This window comes from Equus przewalskii, chromosome 6 (genome assembly GCF_037783145.1).
Source record: "Equus przewalskii isolate Varuska chromosome 6, EquPr2, whole genome shotgun sequence".
Taxonomy (NCBI): Eukaryota; Metazoa; Chordata; class Mammalia; order Perissodactyla; family Equidae; genus Equus; species Equus przewalskii.
In genome coordinates this window covers 32,621,916-32,642,218 of record NC_091836.1, presented here as the reverse complement: position 1 = coordinate 32,642,218, position 20,303 = coordinate 32,621,916, and the positions used below count along the sequence as shown (strand labels likewise).

Sequence of the window (20,303 nt, the reverse complement as noted above, 5' to 3'; positions counted from 1 at the left end):
CACTTTTGCTGAATTCTGTAGATTGTCATAGATTCTAATTCTGTTTTGTATTTCAGTGAAACAGAAATGGATCCTTTTTCTATGACCCATTAGTTTTGCAGTAACATGTTTAATCTCTACATATTTTCCTTTTTTTCCAGCTTTCTTCCTGTAATTGATTTCTTGTTTTATACTATTGTGGTTGGAAAAGATGTTTTATGTGAATTTCAATCTCCTTGAATTTATTGAAACTTGTTTTGTGGCCTAAAATGTGATTTCTTCTGGAGAATAGTCCATGTGCACTTGAGAAGAATGTGTATTCTACTGCTTTGTGATGAGTGATCTGTATGCATTAAGTTCATTTGATCTAATGTGTCACCTATGGCCAATGTTTCCTTATTGGTTTTCTCTCTGGATTAATTATCCATTGCTAATTGGTGAGTTAACATCCCCTACTATGACTGCATTGCTGTCAATTTCTCCCTTTAGTTCTCCTAATATTTGCCTTATATATTTTGGTGCTTCTATGTTGAGTGCAAATATACTTATAAATGTTATATCTTCTTGCTGGATTGACCCCGTTCTCACTATGCAGTGCACATTTTTGTTTTTTATTATAGTATTTACTTTAAAGTCTTTTTGTCAGACATGAGTACAACTACACTAGCTGTATTTTCATTCTCATTTGCATAGTATATCATTTTCCATCCCTTCACATTCGGCCTGTGTGTCTTCTTACTCTGAAACAAGCGTTTTTGTTTCAATCCTGTTTTCCCTTGCCTTGAAGAAGCTCTTTAGTCTGATGAAGTCCCATTTGTTTATTCTTTCTATTGTTTCCCTCATGTGAGGGGTTATGGTGTCTGAAAAGATTCTTTTGAAGCTGATGTCAAAGAGTGTACTGCCGATATTCTCTTCTAGAAGACTTATTGTTTCAGGCCTAATCTTTAGGTCTTTGATCCATTTTGAGTTTATTTTAGTAAATGGTGAAAAAGAATGGTTGATTTTCATTCCTTTACATGTGGCTGTCCAGTTTTCCCAGCACCATTTGTTGAAGAGACTTTCTTGCCTCCATTGTAGGCCCTCAGCTCCTGATGTGTGGTTTTATTTCTGTGCTTTCTATTCTGTTCCATTGATCTGTGCATCTGTTTTTGTACCAGTACCATCCTGTTTTGATTACTGTAGCTTTGTAGTATGTTTTGAAGTCAGGGATTGTGATACCTCTAGCTTTGTTCTTCTTTCTCAGGATTGCTTTAGCAATTTGGGGTCTCTTGTTGCCCCATATGAATTTTAGGATTCTTTGTTCAATTTCTGCAAAGAATGACATTGGAATTCTGATTGGGATAGCGTTGAATCTGTAGATTGCTTTAGGTAGTATGGACATTTTAACTATGTTTATTCTTCCAATCCATGTGCATGGAATGTCTTTCCATCTCTTTATGTCGTCATCAATTTCTTTCAAGAAGGTCTTGTAGCTTTTGTTGTATGGATCTTTCACTTCCTTGGTTAAATTTATCCGAAGGTATTTTATTCTTTTTGTTGTGATCGTGAATGGGATTGAGTTCTTGAGATCTTTTTCTGTTAGTTCATTGTTAGCGTATAGGAATGCTACTGATTTATGTATGTTGATTTTATACCTTGCAACTTTGCTGTAGTTGTTGATTGTTTCTAATAGTTTTTCTATGGATTCTTTGGCGTTTTCTATATATAAGATCATGTCGTCTGCAAACAGCGAGAGTTTTACTTCTTCGTTGCCTTTTTGGATTCCTTTTATTTCTTTTTCCTGCAGAATTGCTCTGGCCAAAACCTCCAGTACTATGTTGAATAAGAGTGGTGAAAGTGGGCACCCTTGTCTTGTTCCTGTTCTGAGAGGGATGGGTTTCAGTTTTTGTCCGTTGAGTATGATGTTGGCTGTGGGTTTGTTATATATGGCCTTTATTATGTTGAGGTACTTTCCTTCTATACCTATTTTATTGAGGGTTTGTATCATAAATGAATGTTGGATCTTGTCAGTTCTTTCTCTGCATCTATTGAGATGATCATGTGGTTTTTGTTTCTCATTTTGTTAATGTAGTGAATCACGTGGATTGACTTCCAAATGTTCAACCATCGCTGTGTCCCTGGGATAAATCCCACTTGATCATGGTGTATAATCTTTTTGATGTATTGCTGTATTCGGTTTGCCAAAATTGTGTTGAGGATTTTTGCATCTATGTTCGTCAGTGATATTGGCCTGTAGTTTTCCTTCTTTGTGTTGTCCTTGTCAGGTTTCGGGCTCAGGGTGATGTTGGCTTCATAGAACGTATTAGGGAGTGCTCCATCTTCCTCTATTTTCTGGAATAGTTTGAGAAGGATAGGTCTTAAATCTTCTTTGAATGTTTGGTAGAATTCTCCAGAGAAGCCGTCTGGTCCAGGACTCTTATTTTTGGGGAAGTTTTTGATTACTGTTTCTATTTCTTTACTTGTGATTGGTCTATTCAGATTCTCTATTTCTTCCTGACTCAGTTTGGGTAGGTTGTTATGAACAACCATTACTTCTAGGTTGTTCAATTTGTTGGCATATAGTTTTCCATATGTATTTCCTTTGTATTTCTTTGGTATCTGTTTTGATTTCTCCTCTCTCATTTCTAATTTTATTTATTTGAGACTTCTCTCTTTTTTTTTTTAGTGAGTCCAGCTAAGGGTTTGTCAATTTTGTTAATTTTTTCGAAGAACCAACTCTTTGTTTCGTTGATCATTTCTACTGTCTTTTTTGTTTCAATATCATTTATTTCTGCTCTAATTTTTATTATTTCCCTCCTTCTACTGACTTTGGGCTTTGTTCTTCTTTTTCTAATTCCGTTAGGTGTCGTTTGAGGCTGTTTATGTAAGATTTTTCTTGCTTATTGAGGTGAGCCTGTATTGCAATGAATTTCCCTCTTAGGACTGCCTTTGCTGTGTCCCAAATAATTTGGTAGGGTGTGTTTTCATTTTCATTTGTCTCCAGATAATATTTGATTTCTTCTTTAATTTCTTCAATAATCCATTGTTTGTTCAGTAGCATGTTGTTTAGTCTCCACATTTTTGGCTCTTTCCCAGCTTTATTCTTGTAGTTGCTTTCTAGTTTCATAGCATTGTGATCAGAAAAGATGCTTGATATTATTTCAACCCTCTTGAACTTATTGATGCTTGCTTTGTTTCCTGAGATATGGTCTATCCTTGAGAATGTTCCATGCGCACTTGAGAAGAATGTGTAACCTGCTGTTTTTGGATGAAGTGTCCTATACATATCTATTAGGTCCATCTGATCTAATTTTTCATTTAATTCTATAATTTCCCTGTTGATTTTCTGTCTGGATGATCTGTCCATTGGTGTTAATGGGGTGTTGAGGTCCCCTACTATTATTGTATTGCTGTTGATGTCTCCTTTTAGTTTTTGTTAATAGTTTCTTTACAAATTTTGGTGCTCCTGTGTTAGGTGCGTATATATTTATAAGTGCTATGTCATCTTGGTGGAGAGTCCCTTTTATCATTATATACTGCCCCTATTTGTCTTTCTTTATCTGTTTTACTTTGAAGTCTACTTTGTCTGATATAAGTATGGCAACACCTGCTTTCTTTTGTTCATTATTAGCTTGGAGTATTGTCTTCCATCCCTTCACTTTGAGTCTGTGTTTGTCTTTGGGGCTGAGGTGTGTTTCCTGGAGGCAGCATATTGTTGGATCTTGTTCTTTGATCCATCCTACCACTCTGTGCCTTTTGATTGGAGAGTTCAATCCATTCACATTTAGAGTGATTATTGAAACATGGGGGCCTACTGTTGCCATTTTATCACTTGTTTTCCGGTTCTTTTGCATTTTGTCCTGATGGAGAGCTGTTACTTTGTGTTATTGTCCTTCTGCTTATCTCCTTTGTTCTGGATTTTGTAACCCCTTTCCTTTTTTTGATTTTTCAGGCATGAGGTTCTTCCTGAGCATTTCTTGAAGAGGAGGTTTTTTGGCAATGAACTCCCTTAACTTTTGCTTATCTGGGAAAGTTTTTATTTCTCCATCGTATTTGAAGGATATTTTCGCTGGGTAGAGTATTCTTGGCTTCAGGTTTTTGTCCTTCAGAGCTTTGAATATTTCATTCCAATCTCTTCTAGCCTGTAAGGTCTCTCCTGAGAAATCTCCTGATAGCCTTATGGGGTTTCCTTTGCAAGTTATTTTCTTCTGCCTGGCTGCCCTTAGTGTTTTCTCTTTGTCATTGACTTTTGCTAGTTTCACTACCATATCCCTTGGGGTTGGTCTTCTTGCACTAATAAAGTTTGGAGATCTATTGGCTTCTGTCACATGAAGTTCCATCTCTCTTCACAAGTTTGGAAAATTCTCAGCTATTATTTCTTTGAACAGGCCTTCTGTCCCCTTCTCCTTCTCCTCTCCCTCTGGTATACCTATAATCCTTATGTTGCATGTCCTAATTGTGTCAGATAATTCTCGGAGAGTTTCTTCATTTCTTTTTAGTCTTAGTTCTCTCTCCTCCTCTGTCTGCAGCATTTCTATATTACTATCCTCCAAATTGCTAATTCTGTCCTCCATATTATTGACCCTACTGTTCATAGAGTCCAGGTTTTTCTTAATCTCCTCCATTGTGTTCTTCATCTCCAGTATTTCTAATTGGTTCTTCTTTATAGTGTCAAGCTCTTTTGTGACATAGCTCCTGAACTCATTGAGTTGTCTATCTGAATTCTCTTTTAACTTGTTGAGTTTTTTAATAATGGCAGTTTTGAAATCATCGTCATTTAGGTTATAGATTTCATTGTCTTTGGGATTGTTTTCTGGGTGCTTATCATCTTCCTTCTGTTCTGGACATTTAATATATTTTTTTCATACTGCTGAATGGCGTGGATTTGTGCCTCTGCATAGAGACAGAGTTTAGTTGCTGCTTCCACTTGTTACAACTGCTGTGTGTGTGTGTGTGGGGGGGGGGCGGCAGCTGTTTAGACTGCACCAACCAGGAACCCTGTCAGCTGTTACTGACTGGACCTGGACCCCTCCTCGGAGTTACAGTGGTCCTGTGGGGTCCCTCATCAGTTGTGGGGGCAATCACAAGGGGGCCTCAGGCTGCTGGTGCCTACTGTTGCAGCCCACTTAGACATGCTCCCTCCTTGTGGTCTGCAGTGGTGTTATGGGCTTTCCCAGCAGCCGGGAGCAGGATCACCTATAATCGCAGCTTTGTCCCTGACAGAGCCTACAAGATCACACTTGTCCACTATAGCTCTCAGCAGAGCTATGGGTATCTTCTGCAGTCTGTCATTAGCTCACCTAGCTGTGCTACTTTTGCCCCAGGGCCTTTCCGCCTTGCGATTGCCAGTCAGGACCTCTCCACTAGTGCTGTGCAGAGGCTTTCACTGAGGCTGCTGTAGGAACCTGGAGTTCCCCCCTGGGCTGTGTAGCTGTTTCACCAGAGCTCCACTCTGCCCTGCACCACTATCATGGGATCTCTGGGAGCCCCTTGCCTTGTCTGGGACACAGCCAGAGTCTGTGGGCCTGGCAGTGGCTGGTAAGCTGCTGCCTTGTGGGGAATTCTGCTCTAGGGAGCTTCCTGGTGTTCCGAATGCTGGGTGGGGCCTCCCTGCCAATGGCAAGCAGAAGCCCTCCCTACCGGGGGGTGCGGGACCCTGGAGTGTCCCCCCGGGCCACAGAGCCCAGTGCTGGAACTCCAACCCTGTCCCCAAGCATGTCCACGGGAAGTCCAGGCACCCTGTGCACCGACCCGTGCACCGGCTACCATGGGCCCAGTAGCAGGTGGTGGTCTGGTGCCATGCTGGGGAATCCACCCACCGGGAGCTTCCCTTTGTACTGGTTCTGGGCAATTTTTTAAAATAATGGCTTATAGTTTTCAGTGTATATGTCTTTAACCTCAATGGTTAAGTTTATTCCTAGATATTTTATTATTTTCATTGTGATTGTAAATGAGATTGTATTCTTGACTTCTTTGTCCACTAGTTTATTATCAGCGTATAGAAATACAACTGATTTTGGTAAGTTGATTTTATACCCTGAAACTTTGCTGTAGTTGTTGTTTATTTCTAATAGTTTTCTGATGTATTATCTAGGGTTTCCTATATAAAGAATCATGAGGTGCAAACAGTGAGAGTTTCATTTCTTCCTTTCCAATTTGAATTGCTATTATTTATTTTTCTTGCCTAATTTCTCTAGCCTAAAACTTCAGAATAATGTTAAATTGCAGTGGTGAGAGTGGGCACACTTATGTGGTTCCTGTTCTCGGGGGGATGGCTTTTACTTTTTCACTCTTAAGTATGATGTTGGCTGTGGGTTTGTCATATATAGCCTTTATTATGTTGAGGTATTTTCCTTCTATACACATTTTATTGAGAGTTTTTATCATAAATGAATGTTTAGGATTTTGTCAATGCTTTCTCTGCATCTATTGAGATGATCATGTGACTTTTATGTTTCCTCCTATTAATGTGGTGTAGGACACCGATTTATTTGCATAGATCTCACTGATCATGGTGTATTATCCTTTTAATATATTGCTGTACTCAGTTTTCCAGTTTTCTGTTCAGTATTTTTGCATCTATATTCATCAGCAATATCGGCCTGTAATTTTCCTTGTTTGTATTGTCTTTTTATGGTTTTGGTATCAAGATAATGTTTGACTCATAGAATGAGTTAGCAGGCATTCCATTTTCAATTTTTTGGAATAGTTTGGAAGGACAAGTACTAAATATTTTTTGAATTGTAGAATTTTACAGAGAAATCATCTGATACTTGACTTTTGTTTCTTGGGAGGTTTTTGATTACTGTTTTAATCTCTTTATTTGTGATTGATCTATTCAAATTCTCTATTTCTTCTTGATTCAGTTTTGGGAGGTTTTATGAGTCAAAGAATTTATCCAGTTCTTTTGGGTTATCCAATTTGTGGGCATATAGTTTTTCAGAGTATTCTCCTATAACCCTTAATATTTCTGTGGTATCTATTGTAATTTCTCCTCTTTCACTTCTAATTTTATTTATTTGAGTCTTCTCTCTTTTTTTCTTGATTATTCTGACTAAGAATTTGTCAATTTTGTTTATCCTCTCAAAGAACCAGCTCTTAATTTCATTGATCATTTCTACGGTTTTCTTTTTTTTTTCAGTCTCTATTTAATTTATTTCTGCTCTAACTTTTATTCTTTCCCTTCTTCTGCTGCCATTGGGCTTTTCCATTCATTTTTAGTTATGGTAGGATTAGTTTAAAATTACTTATTTGAGATTTTTCTTGTTTGTTGAGGTGGTCCTGTATTGCTATGAATTTCCCTCTTTCAACAGCTTTTGCCACATCCCATTAGAATTTGTATGTTGTTTTCATTTTCGTTTGCTTCCAGGTATTTTTAAAAAATTTATCCTTTGATTTCTTCATTGATCCAATGGTTGCTCAGTAGCATATTGATTAATCTCCACATATTTATAACTTTCCCTGCTTTTTTCTTGTAGTTGATTTCTAGTTTCATGGCATTCGGTTAGAAAAGATGCTGGCTATGATTTCAGTCTTCTTAAATTCATTGACGCTTCCCTTGTTTCCAACATATTGTCTATCTTTGAGAATGTTCCATGTCCTTGACAAGAATGAATATTCTGCTGCTTTTGGATAGAATGCTCTCTATATATCTATTAAGTCCATCTGATGAAGTCTGTCACTTAAATCAACTATTTCTTTGTTGACTTCTTGCCTGAATGATCTATCCATTGATGTAAGTAGGATCTTGAGGTCCCCTACTTTTATATGTCACTGTTAATTTCTCCCTTTAGGTATGTTAATAGTTTCTTTATATAATTGGGTGCTCCTGTGTTAGGTGCATATATGTTCATAATTGTTATGTCCCCTGGTGGAAAGTCCCTTTTATCATTATATACTGCCCCTTTTTATGTCTTATTTTCTTTTTTATCTTGAACTCTGCTTTGTGTGATATAAGTATGGTAACACCTGCTTTCTTTGGTTTACTGTTTGCTTGGAGTATTGTGTTCCATTTCTTCACTCTGAGCCCATGTTTTTCTTTAGATCTAAGATATGTTTCCTGGAGGCAGCATGTTTTTGGGTCTTGTACTTTACTCCATCCAGTTACTCTGTGTCTTTTGATTGGAGAATTCAATCCATTTACATTTAGGGGGATTATTGATATATGAGGGCTTAATCTTTATTTCTGTCTCTTGTTTTCCAGTAGTTTCCATTATTTTTCTTCACTTATATTTCTAACTCCCTTTACATTTTGGGGGTTTATGTGGAGGATTTCTCAGTTTTCTCTCTTTTTTAATGAATTGTGCCTCTACTCTGATTTTTTGTTTAGTGGTTATCTTGAAGTTTGTATAAAAGTTATCATAGATTACATAGTCCATTTTCTGATAGTCTCTTATCTCTATTAGCCTATGTAGGTTTCATCCCTTTATGCTTCCCTTCTGAGTCATTGTTCTTACAAATTATTATGTTCTCTGTTGTGAGTTTCTGACTAAGTTGAAGTGTTTATAGTTGCATTTTATGCTTTCCTTCCTTTTATCTTTCAAGTTATAAGTAAGTATCTACTTCCAGCAAAAGAGAGCTGCAGTTTTCTGATATTTTTCTGTCTGTTTACCTCCTTGCTCAAAGCTTTGTAGACCTTTGCCTTTTGTTTCAGGTGTAAGGACATCCTTAATAATTTCTTGCAGGAGAATTCTAGTGGTGATGAACTCTCTCAGCTTTCGTTTTCTGGGAAAGCTTTTATATCTCCATCATATCTTAAGGAAAGTTTCACTGGATAGATTATTTTTGGCTAAAAGTTTTTGTCTTTCAGCATTTTAAAAATATCATTCCATTCTCTCATAGCCTTTAAGGTTTCTGCTGAAAAATCTGCTGAAAGTCTGATAGACATTCCTTATTATTTTTTCTTTGTCATTTACTTTTGCCAGTTTTGCTATTATATGCCTTGGAGAAGGTCTTTTAGCATTGATGTAACTAGGAGTTCTGTTGGCTTCATATATTTGTAAGTCTGGTTTCTTTGGCAGGTTTGGGAAATTCTCAGCTATTATTTCTTTGAACAAGCTCTCTGCTCCTCCATCCTTCTCCTCTTCCTTTGGAATACCTATAATCCTTACATTGTTTTTCCTGAGTGATTTGGGTATTTCTTAAAGAATTACTTCATTTTTTAAAAATCTTTTTCTAAATCTTCTGCAACATCAGCTGTACTTTTTAAGGATTCCAGATTATTTTTTATTTCATTCATTCTTTTCTTCAGATTCAGAGTTTCTTCTTTTTTTATACTTTTAATCTCATTCCTTCTTCTCATTAATTTTATTCCTGAGCTCATTGAACTGTCTTTCTGAGCTTTCTTTCAACTCACTGAGTTTCTTTATGGCAGCTATTTTGAATTTTCTGTCATTTAGATTGTAAATTTCTGTGACTTCAGGGTTAGTTTATGGAGAATTATAATTCTTCTTCTGGCCTGAATTGTTGCTGTCATTTTTTATGGTGCTGGATGAACTAATCTCTTGCCAGGTCATTTTTGGTAGTATCAGGTCACAGCATCCACCTGCTACTGCTTGGGGGAAGCAGGATATGTGTTTCTGATCCCGCAATGTGTGCGGAAACTTGTGGGGTACTATATGTGCTTGCACCAGCTAGGAAAGCATTCAACTGAGTGCATACATCTGATGCTACTTCTCCATAAGTTTTTGCAGGCCATTGTGCTTGGTAGGAGGAGCTTCCTCAGGGTTAAAGACCGGGCCACTCCTCGGGACCCCAGTGGCACTGTGGGCTTTCCCATCAGATGGGAAATCAATCATGTGGAGGTTCAGGGTCACCACCACCTGCTGCCACATTCATGCTGAGATTCATTCCACCTTCGTGGCTGCAGTGGTACTATAGACATTTGTGCCAGCCAGGAAATCATTTGCCCAGGCACATAGATACACCACTGCTTCTTCTTACAGATGATGTGCCATTGCTCTTTGTGAGCAGAGCTTCCTCATGGGCTCAGGATCTGGGCCACTCCTTGCAGGCCACAGCAGCACTGTGGGCTCTCCCACAGGATGGGAAATTGATCACATGGAGACTCAGGGCTGCCACCACCTGTTCCCAGAGTCATTCCAAGGCACTCTCCCACCCTGAGGGCCTGAGCAGTACTATGGATGTTCTTGTCAGCCAGGACAGTGGTCACGCATGTGCACAGTACTGTCAGGGGACAGGGGAGTGCACACCTATCTCCACTACCTCCTATGAGAAGTCCATCCACCTTCAGATGTATAGCTGTATAGGTCTCTCATGTGTTCTGTTGTGCTGTGTGGTATCCTCTGTTGATCAACAAAGGTCCTTTTTGTTGTAGTTTGAAGGGGACAGCTCACTCCACCATTTTGCTGATGTCACTCTACTTATTGACATTTTATTAATTGTCTTCTGTCTTTTTTTGTAGTTCTTCTTTGTTCTTTTCTTCTTCTTTTTCTTTTTTCCCTTATGGGTTAATGACTTTCTTCAGTGTTATGTTTAGATTCCTTTCGTATTTTCTTATGTGTGTTGACTCTAAGTTTTTAATTTGTGGTCACTGTGAGGTTCACATACATTATCCTATGCATATAATAGTCCTTTAATTTTATTGGAAATTAAATTTGAATACAATACAAAAGTCTACATTTTTATCTCCAATCATGTTTTATGCTTTTGATGTTACTTTTTAGAGCTTCTTATTTTATGTATCCTTTAAATAGTTATTAAAGTTTTAGCTAATTATACCACTTTTGTTTTGCAAGCTTCTTAGTTTTATAAGTGATGATCCATTATCTTTACTATATTTTTACCTTTTCCAGTGAGATTTTTACTTTTGTGTATTTTCTTGATATTTATTACTCCATGTTTTTCAGCTTAAAGAATTACCTTTAATATTTCTTGTAAGGCCATTTTAGTAGTAATGAACTTTAGTTATACTTGTCTGAAAAACCCTCTCTCTCCTCCAAATCTGAATGATAAATTTACCAGATAGAGTATTCTTGGTTGAAACTGTTCTCCTTTCGGCACTTTGAATGTGTCATGCCATTGTCTTCTGGTCAGCAAAGTTCTTGCTGAGAAATCTGCTGATAGCCTCATGGTGGTTCCCTTATATGTAGCAGTTTGTTTTTCACTTCTGTTTTTGAGATTCTCTCTTTATGTTTAACTTTTGGCATTTTAATTATAATCTGTCCTGGTGTGGATCTCTTTGGGTTCATTCTCTCTGGAACTCTATGATCATCCTGAGACTGAATGCCTGCTTCCTTTCCTGTGCTAAGGAAGTTTTCACAATTATTTTTTCATATAACTTTTCTCTCTCTTTTCTCTTGAGCCCTATAATTTAAATGTCATTTGCATAATGTTGTCACAAAGATCCTTTAAGTTATCTTCATTTAAAAAAAATTCTTTATTCTGTTTACTGCTCTGTCTGTGTGAGGTCTGTTGCTTTATCTTCAAGATTACTGATATGTTTTTCTACTTCATCCACTGCTATTAAATCTTTCTGTGGTATTTTTCAGTTCAGTTATTGTACTCAGCTCTGTAACTTCTGCTTTGTATCTTCTTATTTTTTATATCTTTTTGTTGACATTTACATTGTGTTCATCCATTCTCCAGATTTTGGAGATAATTTTTATGACCACTATTTTGAATTCTTTATTAGTTAGATTACTTATCTCTGTATCATTAAGACCTTTTTCTCAAGTTTTGTCTTGTTCTTTGATTTCAAATGTATTTCCTTGTTTCTTCATTTTGCTTGTCTCTCTGTTTTTTTCCATGCATTAGTAAAACTTCTACCTTTATGAGTTTTGAAGGAGTGGCCTTGTGATGTGATTATTCCTCTCATTCAAAATTATTCTAACTTGTGGTTGTCTTTCAAATCTTTGTGGTTGTCTAGACCATCAGATTTATTCTTGATATGTCCTTATTGTTGAGGTTGTGCCAAGACCTGTCACTGTTCCAAGGGGAGGAATCTCATTTAGCACCTAGTTTCAGGCTGATTTGAAGCCAGATGCTCAGGCAGTAGCTTTTAAAGTAGAAATATATTTGCAGCTCTGTGGAGCCACAATCATTATCCTTGCTGGCCCCCAGACCAGGAGATCTAGAGATGTCCCCTGGTTGACAGTTGCAGAAATTGTGGCTACAGATGATATATTTGCTCCTTTGTGGGAAGTCTCATCCAGATGTACTGTGTCCAAGGGGGTATGCCATGATAGTGTCTCCCTATTTACCTTCCCTTTGGGTGTCTCCTTAGCCTCTAGGTGTGTAGGAAACATGATGCCTATAGCCCAAGCTGAAGCTCCAGGCTAAATGGGTATGCTTTTTTAACAGGAAAACAGGGGTTGTATTTCAGTTTGCTCTCTGCTCTTTGCCCTGGGAGTGGTGGCCTGACAAGAACTCTTCCCAATTATTGCAGTCCTGCAGAAGGCAGGCATAACTTCCCTCTTGACACCAGCGTCAGGTGATCAAGATGTTTCCAGTGGGGATTACACATGCCTGTTGGCTTTAGCTAGGTGGCTGGAGTAGGGTGGGAACACTCTCTGGCGTTAGGAGGCAGTATAAAAATGTGTTGATTTCATGTACCCATGGGCTTCAGCAACACAGCAGGAGAGTGCCATGTTTGGGCACATGCTCTGGGCTTTAGGCTGTAAGTGGGAGAATGCTGTGGCTGGTAGTGGTTGCCGACTCCACCCAGAGGCCTGGGTAGTGTTGCAACTAATGTGCTTGCAGACTTGATTTAGGGAGCAGGAGAATTCTGCCAGCATTTCCACTTACTTGCCACAGACAGTGAATGAGGGAGAGCTACAACAATGTGGGTTCTTTAGTTCCAGCAAGGCTGTGGGATAGTGCCATTACTCCTTGCCCCTGCCTGTCTTAGCAAGGCAGTAAATGTTGCCACATTAAATCTTGCCCACTTGTGCTAACAGGTTGGGTAAAGAGAGTAATAATGATATCCACCAGCTCCTCCTTTCTGGAGAGCATTTCAACCATCCCCCACCCATCCAGCTGGTGCTTATATACCAACCTTCAAAGAAGATTTATTACTCGTTATTCTCAAACTATTCCAAAAGATTGAGGAAGATGGCAATATTCCTAAGACATTCCAAAAGGCTGACATCACCTTGATACCAAAGCCAGATAAGGACAACGCAAAGAAGGAAAATTACAGGCCAATATCACTGACGAACATAGATGAAAAATCCTCAACAAAATATTGACAAACCAAATACAGCAATACATTAAAAAGATCATACACCATGATCAAGTGGGATTTATACCAGGGACACAAGGATGGTTCTACATCCACAAATCAATCAATGTTATACACCACATTAACAAAATGAGGGAAAAAAACCCCTTGAAAATCTCCATAGATGCAGAGAAAGCATTTGACAAGATCCAACATCCATTCACAATAAAAACTCTCAATAAAATGGGTATAGAAGGAAAGTCCCTCAACATGATAAAGGCCATATATGACAAACCCACAGCCAACATCATACTCAATGGGGAAAATCTGAAAACCATCCCTCTGAGAATAGGAACAAGACAAGGGTGCCAACTCTCATCACTCTTATTCAGCGTAGTACTAGAGGTTTTGGCTGGAGCAATTAGGCAAGAAAAGGAAATAAAAAGAATCCAAATAGGCAATGAAGAAGTAAAACTCTCGTTGTTTGCAAATGACTTCATTTTTTATATAGAAAACCCTAAAGAATCCATCAGGAAACTATTAGAAATAATCAACAACTACAGCAAAGTTGCAGGGTACAAAGTCAACGTACAATAATCAATAGCATTTCTATACTCAAATAATAAACTAACAGAATAAGAGCTCAACAATACACTTCCATTTAGAATTGTAACAAAAAGAATAAAATATCTAGGAGTAAATTTAACAAATGAGGTGAAAGACCTATACAAAGAAAACTATAAGACAATACTGAAAGAAATCAATAATTACATAAAGAAATGGAAAGATATTCCATGCACATGGATTAGAAGAATAATCATAGTTAAAATATCCATACTATCTAAAGCAATCTACAGATTCAATGCAATCCCAATCAGAATCCCAATGACATGCCTCACAGAAATAGGACAAAGAATCTTAAAATTCATCTAGGGCAACAAAAGATCTCAAATAGCCAAAGCAAGACTGAAAAACAAGAGCAAAGCTGGTGGCATTGCAATCCCCAACTTCAAAATATATTACAAAGCTATAGTAATCTAAACAGCATGGTACTGGTATAAGAACAGACACACAGATCAATGGAACAGAATTGAAAGCCCAGATATAAAACTACACATCTATGGACAGCTAATCTTGACAAAGAAGTCAACAACATACACTGGAGTAAGAAAATCCTCTCAATTAAATGATGTTGGGAAAACTAGACAGCCACATGCAATGGAATGAAAGTAGACCATTATCTTTCCCCACACACAAAAATAGACTCAAAATGGATCAAAGACTTGAAGGTAAGACCTGGAAACATAAAACTTCTGGAAGAGAATACAGCCAGTACACACATTGATATCAGACTTAAAAGGATCTTTTTGAATACCATGTCTACTCAGGAAAGGGAAGCAAAAGAAAAAATTTAAAAGTGGGACTTCACCAGACTAAGGGGTTTCTTGAAGCCAAAGCAAACCAAGATCATGAACATGAAAAAACAATCCACCAACTGGGAGAAAATATTTGCAAATCATATATCTGATAAGGGGTTAATCTCCATAACATATAAAGAGCTCACACAAATGAACTACAAAAAAAACAACAAGTCAATCAAAAAGTGGGCAGAAGACATGAACAGAAATTTTTCCAAAGACGACATACAGATGGCCAATAGGCACACGAAAAGGTCACAGGTCAGCATCTCCAACTATAAATTTTCAGTTTGTGTTTCTCCAACTTCAAGGTAGCACACATCTTCACCTTTTGCAGTCCCCTGTGTGGTTCTGATTGCTGTACTATGAAGGTTTGTCCTTGATTTAGATATGCCAGGTACCAAATAACATAGAGACAAATACCCTCCAAGGGCTTCCATTTCTCATGGAACAAGCACTTAAGAAAAGAAAGAACTACAGTTGACATTTCCTGGTTGTCTAACTTGATTGTTCAAGAGAGATTTTTCACCAATCCTGAATTATAAATTAGTGATACAGATTTGCTCACAGGATCACCTGATGATTTTTTTCTTTTTTGCTAGGGAAGATTAACCCTGAGGTAAAATCCTTGCCAATCTTCCTTCACTTTATATGTGGGTTGCTGACACAGCATGGCTGATGAGTGGTGTAGGTCTGCACCTGGCATGCAAAACCATGAAGCCAGGCCATGGAAGTGGAGCTTGCTGAACTTAACTACTACTCCACGGATCCAGGCCCCAAGGATTTGGTTTTTTTTTAATGCGTATTCAGGTCCAGCAAATATGAGTGGGGTTTGAGAGATTGAAATTCTGCATTCCTTACAAGCCACTAGCCAGTGTTAGTGATCACAGCCTACACTGTGAATACCAGGTTTTAGAGAGCCATGGTGCATTCTGACACGTTGTTTTATCATTATTAAGGCTAGACATTTTGAAATAGTGAATTAAATCTTTTGTTTCCTTGTATAAAATTATGTCTAATTTATTTTATGTATGAATAGGTAATACATTTCCCTGATTGAAGAGTTAATTCTATCCATAATTGGATTTTGTAATTTGGGGGTAAGAATTTGGAATATTAATGTATCTTTGCCCTTTTGAGGTCTTCATTATATATAATTCTACTTGCTAAATTTTATATTTAAAGAAATACTTTATTACTAGGCACCTATGTTTCATATTTCTTCTTCTTATATGTTTTCATGTTTTTTCCAAAACAGGAATAATTAGAAGCATTCTTAAATTTCTTTGAATAAAGTATTTTGAACATCTCACATCAGGGGAACTCAAAAAATATGGTTAAATGTATCAGATTCAATTGTCTTGAAAGCAGTTTAGACTTGGATTACACGAGTTTATCTCAATTTTGGATGCACATTTAAAGTCATCAAGGGAGTTTTTTTTTTTTTTTATCTTGATATGCAGGTTGCATCCTGTATCAATTAAATCAAAATCCTAGGGTCTAAAGTTAGATATCAAAATTTTTTCGAGGTTTTCAATCTTTAATATACATCAGAATGACCTAGAGATCTTGTTCAACTCTCTTTCTCACTTCTTTTACTCAGCACACTGAAGTAACAGTCTCATAATCTGCTCATCTGTATGGTGGTATTTCAGACACATAGTATTCTGTTATACACATCATAGAATCCTGAAACTCCTGCGTTTCCATAGGTAAAATAAGCGTTTTGATGCATGGGAATGGGGAAAATATAAATAAATATATAATATTTATATATATTTAATTAAATTATTTAATTTATTTAATTATTAATTAAATTGTATATATTTAAATAGATATATAATATATTTATATATACTTATATATAAATATATATATATACACACACACACACACATAGAGAGAGAGAGAGAGAGAGAGAGAAACAGCATTTGAATTTTACTGAGTATTCTGTAACTCAATAGTTTTGCTATGAATTATTACCTAGAGGTATTGAGTTTCATCTTTGGAATTTTACTATCATTCATCCTTATATTTTATAATCAAAGCTAGAAATTTACATTCATCCTCATGCTTTCTTGTACTTTCAACCTACTTCTATTTAGCCATCTCTTAACAATACACTTTTTCACAAATCCCTTGACAGTCTCCTTCATTTCTAGCTTCACTATCACTGACATGAAATATCTCACTTAGAATACTAAAATGGCCGCTCATTTGTCTTGGATTCAGCCTTATTCTCTTTCCATCTATCTTACACACCAACTTAGGTGTGATATTACTAACATGTAAAACTAACTGTGTCATTTCCCCGTATAAGAAAATTTTACCGGTTCCCTTCAGTAAAATAAGGAGTGATATTTTACAGAGACCCAGATGCAATTTATGAAGTGCCTTCTGTCTACTTTTCTACCCTTGTGGCTTGATCATATTACATTAAATATGACATGAGTTTCTGGATATGCACAAGCTTTTCTTCTTTCTTGATGTGACCATTTCCTTTCACTTAGCCTATGTTTTCCATACGGGCTCAAGCCCTGGTAATACAATGGTCTACCCACCAGGACTCTTTTTGTTTGTCTTCTGTTAGTCCATTTGTGTCTGTTAGACAGAACACAGGACTGGAAACAATGCCTAAGACCAAAGTTGTAATTGTAGCCATTTTCCTTTCCCTTACAGAACTGGCGAAAATTAAATCAAATAATAAATTTGGGGGCTCTTTGAGAATGAATGTCTAGCATCAATGAATGAATACGTAATGGAGTACAAGGGTGGTAAAGATATCCTATATATTTTTGTTCTATATTTGGAAACTATAGGCAAACATTGAAACGTTATATCAGGTGAATAACACAGAACACTAGCCAAAGAACATTCTTCTGGCATAATAAGTATGATGGTTTGAAGTGGGAGGAGACAGAAGAGAACTGAGTATTTAGATCATCATGTGAATTCATATCTACAAGAGGTTAAATGCTCAGAAGCAGAAAAGCAGTAACATGAGAGGAGAGATGTTTTAAAGAAAAATTTACATGAAATGATAACTATTTCTAAATTACTAAATGAAAGAGCATAAACTGCATAGAAGTAAAACAACTTAGCAAGATATTTGGCTTTCACGAGTAGTTGCTTCATAAATAACTACAGCGTTATTGGTATAACAATAAGACAATGTTGTTTGGTCTGCATTTACACAAATTGTTGCTATTAAGTATAATAATTTGCATTCTATAACGAGTCACCCTCTTTGCTCTTTTATTCTTTGATCAGAACTAGATTGAAAGATTTTGATTATATTTATTACTCAAATGAAATGAAAGTGAAAATAGCATTGAAGATATTAAGAGGAAAGCAGCACAGTCATACAGGGAACTGGGAATGCTTACTATGTAGAAGGGAATTCTCAGGGAGGTCTTAGACCTACCCACAAGTTCCTGGGGCCAAAGTACCACTTTGAATAAAATTGTGGGTCCTGGAGCCAAACTTTCCAGGCTGATCATTTACTATGTTTGGAACCTTGGGCATTTAGTCAAGCAAAGTAGGCTATAATCCCTTTATCTTTCAAACAGAAATAATACCAGGGCTTGTCTTGAGGGAATACTGTAAATATTAAGTAAAATTATATATTTAAAATACTAGGCACAATTTTTAAAATTTTATAATATCTCAATAATATATGTTAACATTATTATCTTCATCACTACCATAATTTGTCTTGTGTTTGTATTGTTATTAAAAATGAAACTAGGGCTGCTTTAATGCTCAAAAGACTTTGATTTTATTTTTTGTATTTCTCCATACATGATGACTGTATTACAGGTTCAAAGGAAACAGGCTGAAGGGGAACTTGGGCATGTGTTATATGGGAAGGCGTCACAAGACCCAAAGAGTTTAATAAGAAACCTAATGCATTACATATCTCGACAAACCAAAGGCCTGTTTCTGATATGACATGATGACATTGATTCCTTCATGAACATGGACGTTGATTCATTCATGAATATTTTTTACTCTCCATAATTTTTTGAGAGTAAATTTGACATCCTTATTCCTCAGACTGTAAATCAGGGGGTTCAGCATGGGCACAATGATGGAATAAAACACAGAGGACACTTTCCCTTGGTCCATGGAGCTAACAGATGATGGCTGCAGGTACATGAATGCTGCAGATCCAAAGAAAACAGCAACAACTGAGATGTGGGAACTGCAAGTGCTGAAAGCTTTGTATCTGCCCTCAGTGGAGCGAATGCAAAGGATGCTGGAGAGAATGAATATGTAGGAGGCAAGGATGGTTAAGGCAGGAGTCAGAATATTAAATGCACTCAAGATGAGAACCAACAATTCATTGATGTAGATGCTGGAACAGGATAGCTCCAAGAGTGGAAAGAGATCACAGAAATAATGGTTAACCACATTGGTCTTGCAGAAAAAGAGTCTCAACATAAAGCCTGTATGGATTGTAGATCCAATGATGCTCAAAATATAAACTCCCACTGTGAGGCAGAAACAGATGTGATAAGACATGATGACATTATAAAGCAAGGGGTTACAGATGGCAACGTAGCGGTCATAAGCCATTGCAGCCAACATATGACCCTCTGCAATAGCAAAAATGATGAAGAAATAGAGCTGAGTCATGCATTCAGTGTAGGAAATGATGTTCTTCTCTGTCACAAAGTTCACCAGCATTTTGGGGGTAATGACAGAGGACTGACAGAGATCAATGAAGGACAAGTTGCTGAGGAAATAGTACATGGGGGTGTGCAGGTGAGAACTGAGCCCTATCAGTGTGATCATGCCCAGGTTCCCCACCACTGTAACCGCATAGATTCCTAGGAAGAGGAGGAAGAGGGGCATCTGGAGTTCTGGCTGTTCTGTTAGCCCACCGAGGATGAACTCAGTCACTGCGGAATGATTTCCAGGGTCCATTATCCTCTCAGCAGGTTCTAGGTTAAAAAAAATGAATGTACTCATGAGTGTCTGTGCATTTGAGTGTATGCAGCTGTGTATATGTGTGATGAGGAGAATATTTCTGTGGAGATTATCCCTCTTATCAGAGGAGATTCATAATTCAGAGATCTCCTTAGTCTCTCCTGATATTCTAGTACTATGATTCTGTTTGAAATAGACAACAAATTATAATCTTCAAGGAGCTTATAATTAAGATATTTCTTAAATTTTTAGGAGACAGCACCAATTCCTGGATTTTTAAAGTCAGTCAAAAAGAACACCACTACTGTTATTTCTGAGGACTGTTTTGTTTCCTCCCATATTGCATGAGTACATATTAAAGTGATGAATGTCAAGTGGCATAATATTTTCATTTCACTCAGAATAAGCAATAGTAGTGCATATTCTTTATTATTAAACACAAGATAAATAAATCCATGAAAAGTAGTTATATTTATTTGAGCTATTTTCCTTACTAGAATCCCAACTGAAAATACCTGGCCGACTTGGCAGTTACAGAATCACTCCACGTGAGATTTTGTTGCTCAGTATAACCCAGCTCCATTCACCCAGGCCTTGCTACCACAGAAAGCAGGAACATAACTGCTGGCAGACTTCAGGCTTATATCGCAGCAGCTTTTCCAAGACCAAGGAACCAACCTCCCTTTTGCTAATTTTATAATCTCAGGGTCCATAATACAATGGCCTATATTTAGGTCACTTATTCCTCCACTGTGACCAGGTGAGCAGTGGACTATGATTGGTCTATGTAATTTGGACTTGGTGGTTAAAGTGGT

At 37.2% G+C, this 20,303-nt stretch overlaps 1 protein-coding gene across 1 annotated transcript; it reads right to left on the bottom strand.

The window, feature by feature from the left end:
- Positions 1–18,546: 18,546 nt before the first annotated feature.
- On the bottom strand, positions 18,547–19,485 carry LOC103562113 (putative olfactory receptor 8G2). The gene has a single exon (XM_008537047.2). It carries the CDS (start codon positions 19,483–19,485, stop codon positions 18,547–18,549), a length of 939 nt encoding a protein of 312 aa, XP_008535269.2.
- Between the last annotated feature and the right edge of the window lie 818 nt (positions 19,486–20,303).

Coding starts and splice junctions, on each gene's coding strand:
- LOC103562113 (XM_008537047.2), bottom strand. CDS start 19,485: ATGGACCCTGGAAATCATTCCGCAGTGACTGAGTTCATCCTCGGTGGG.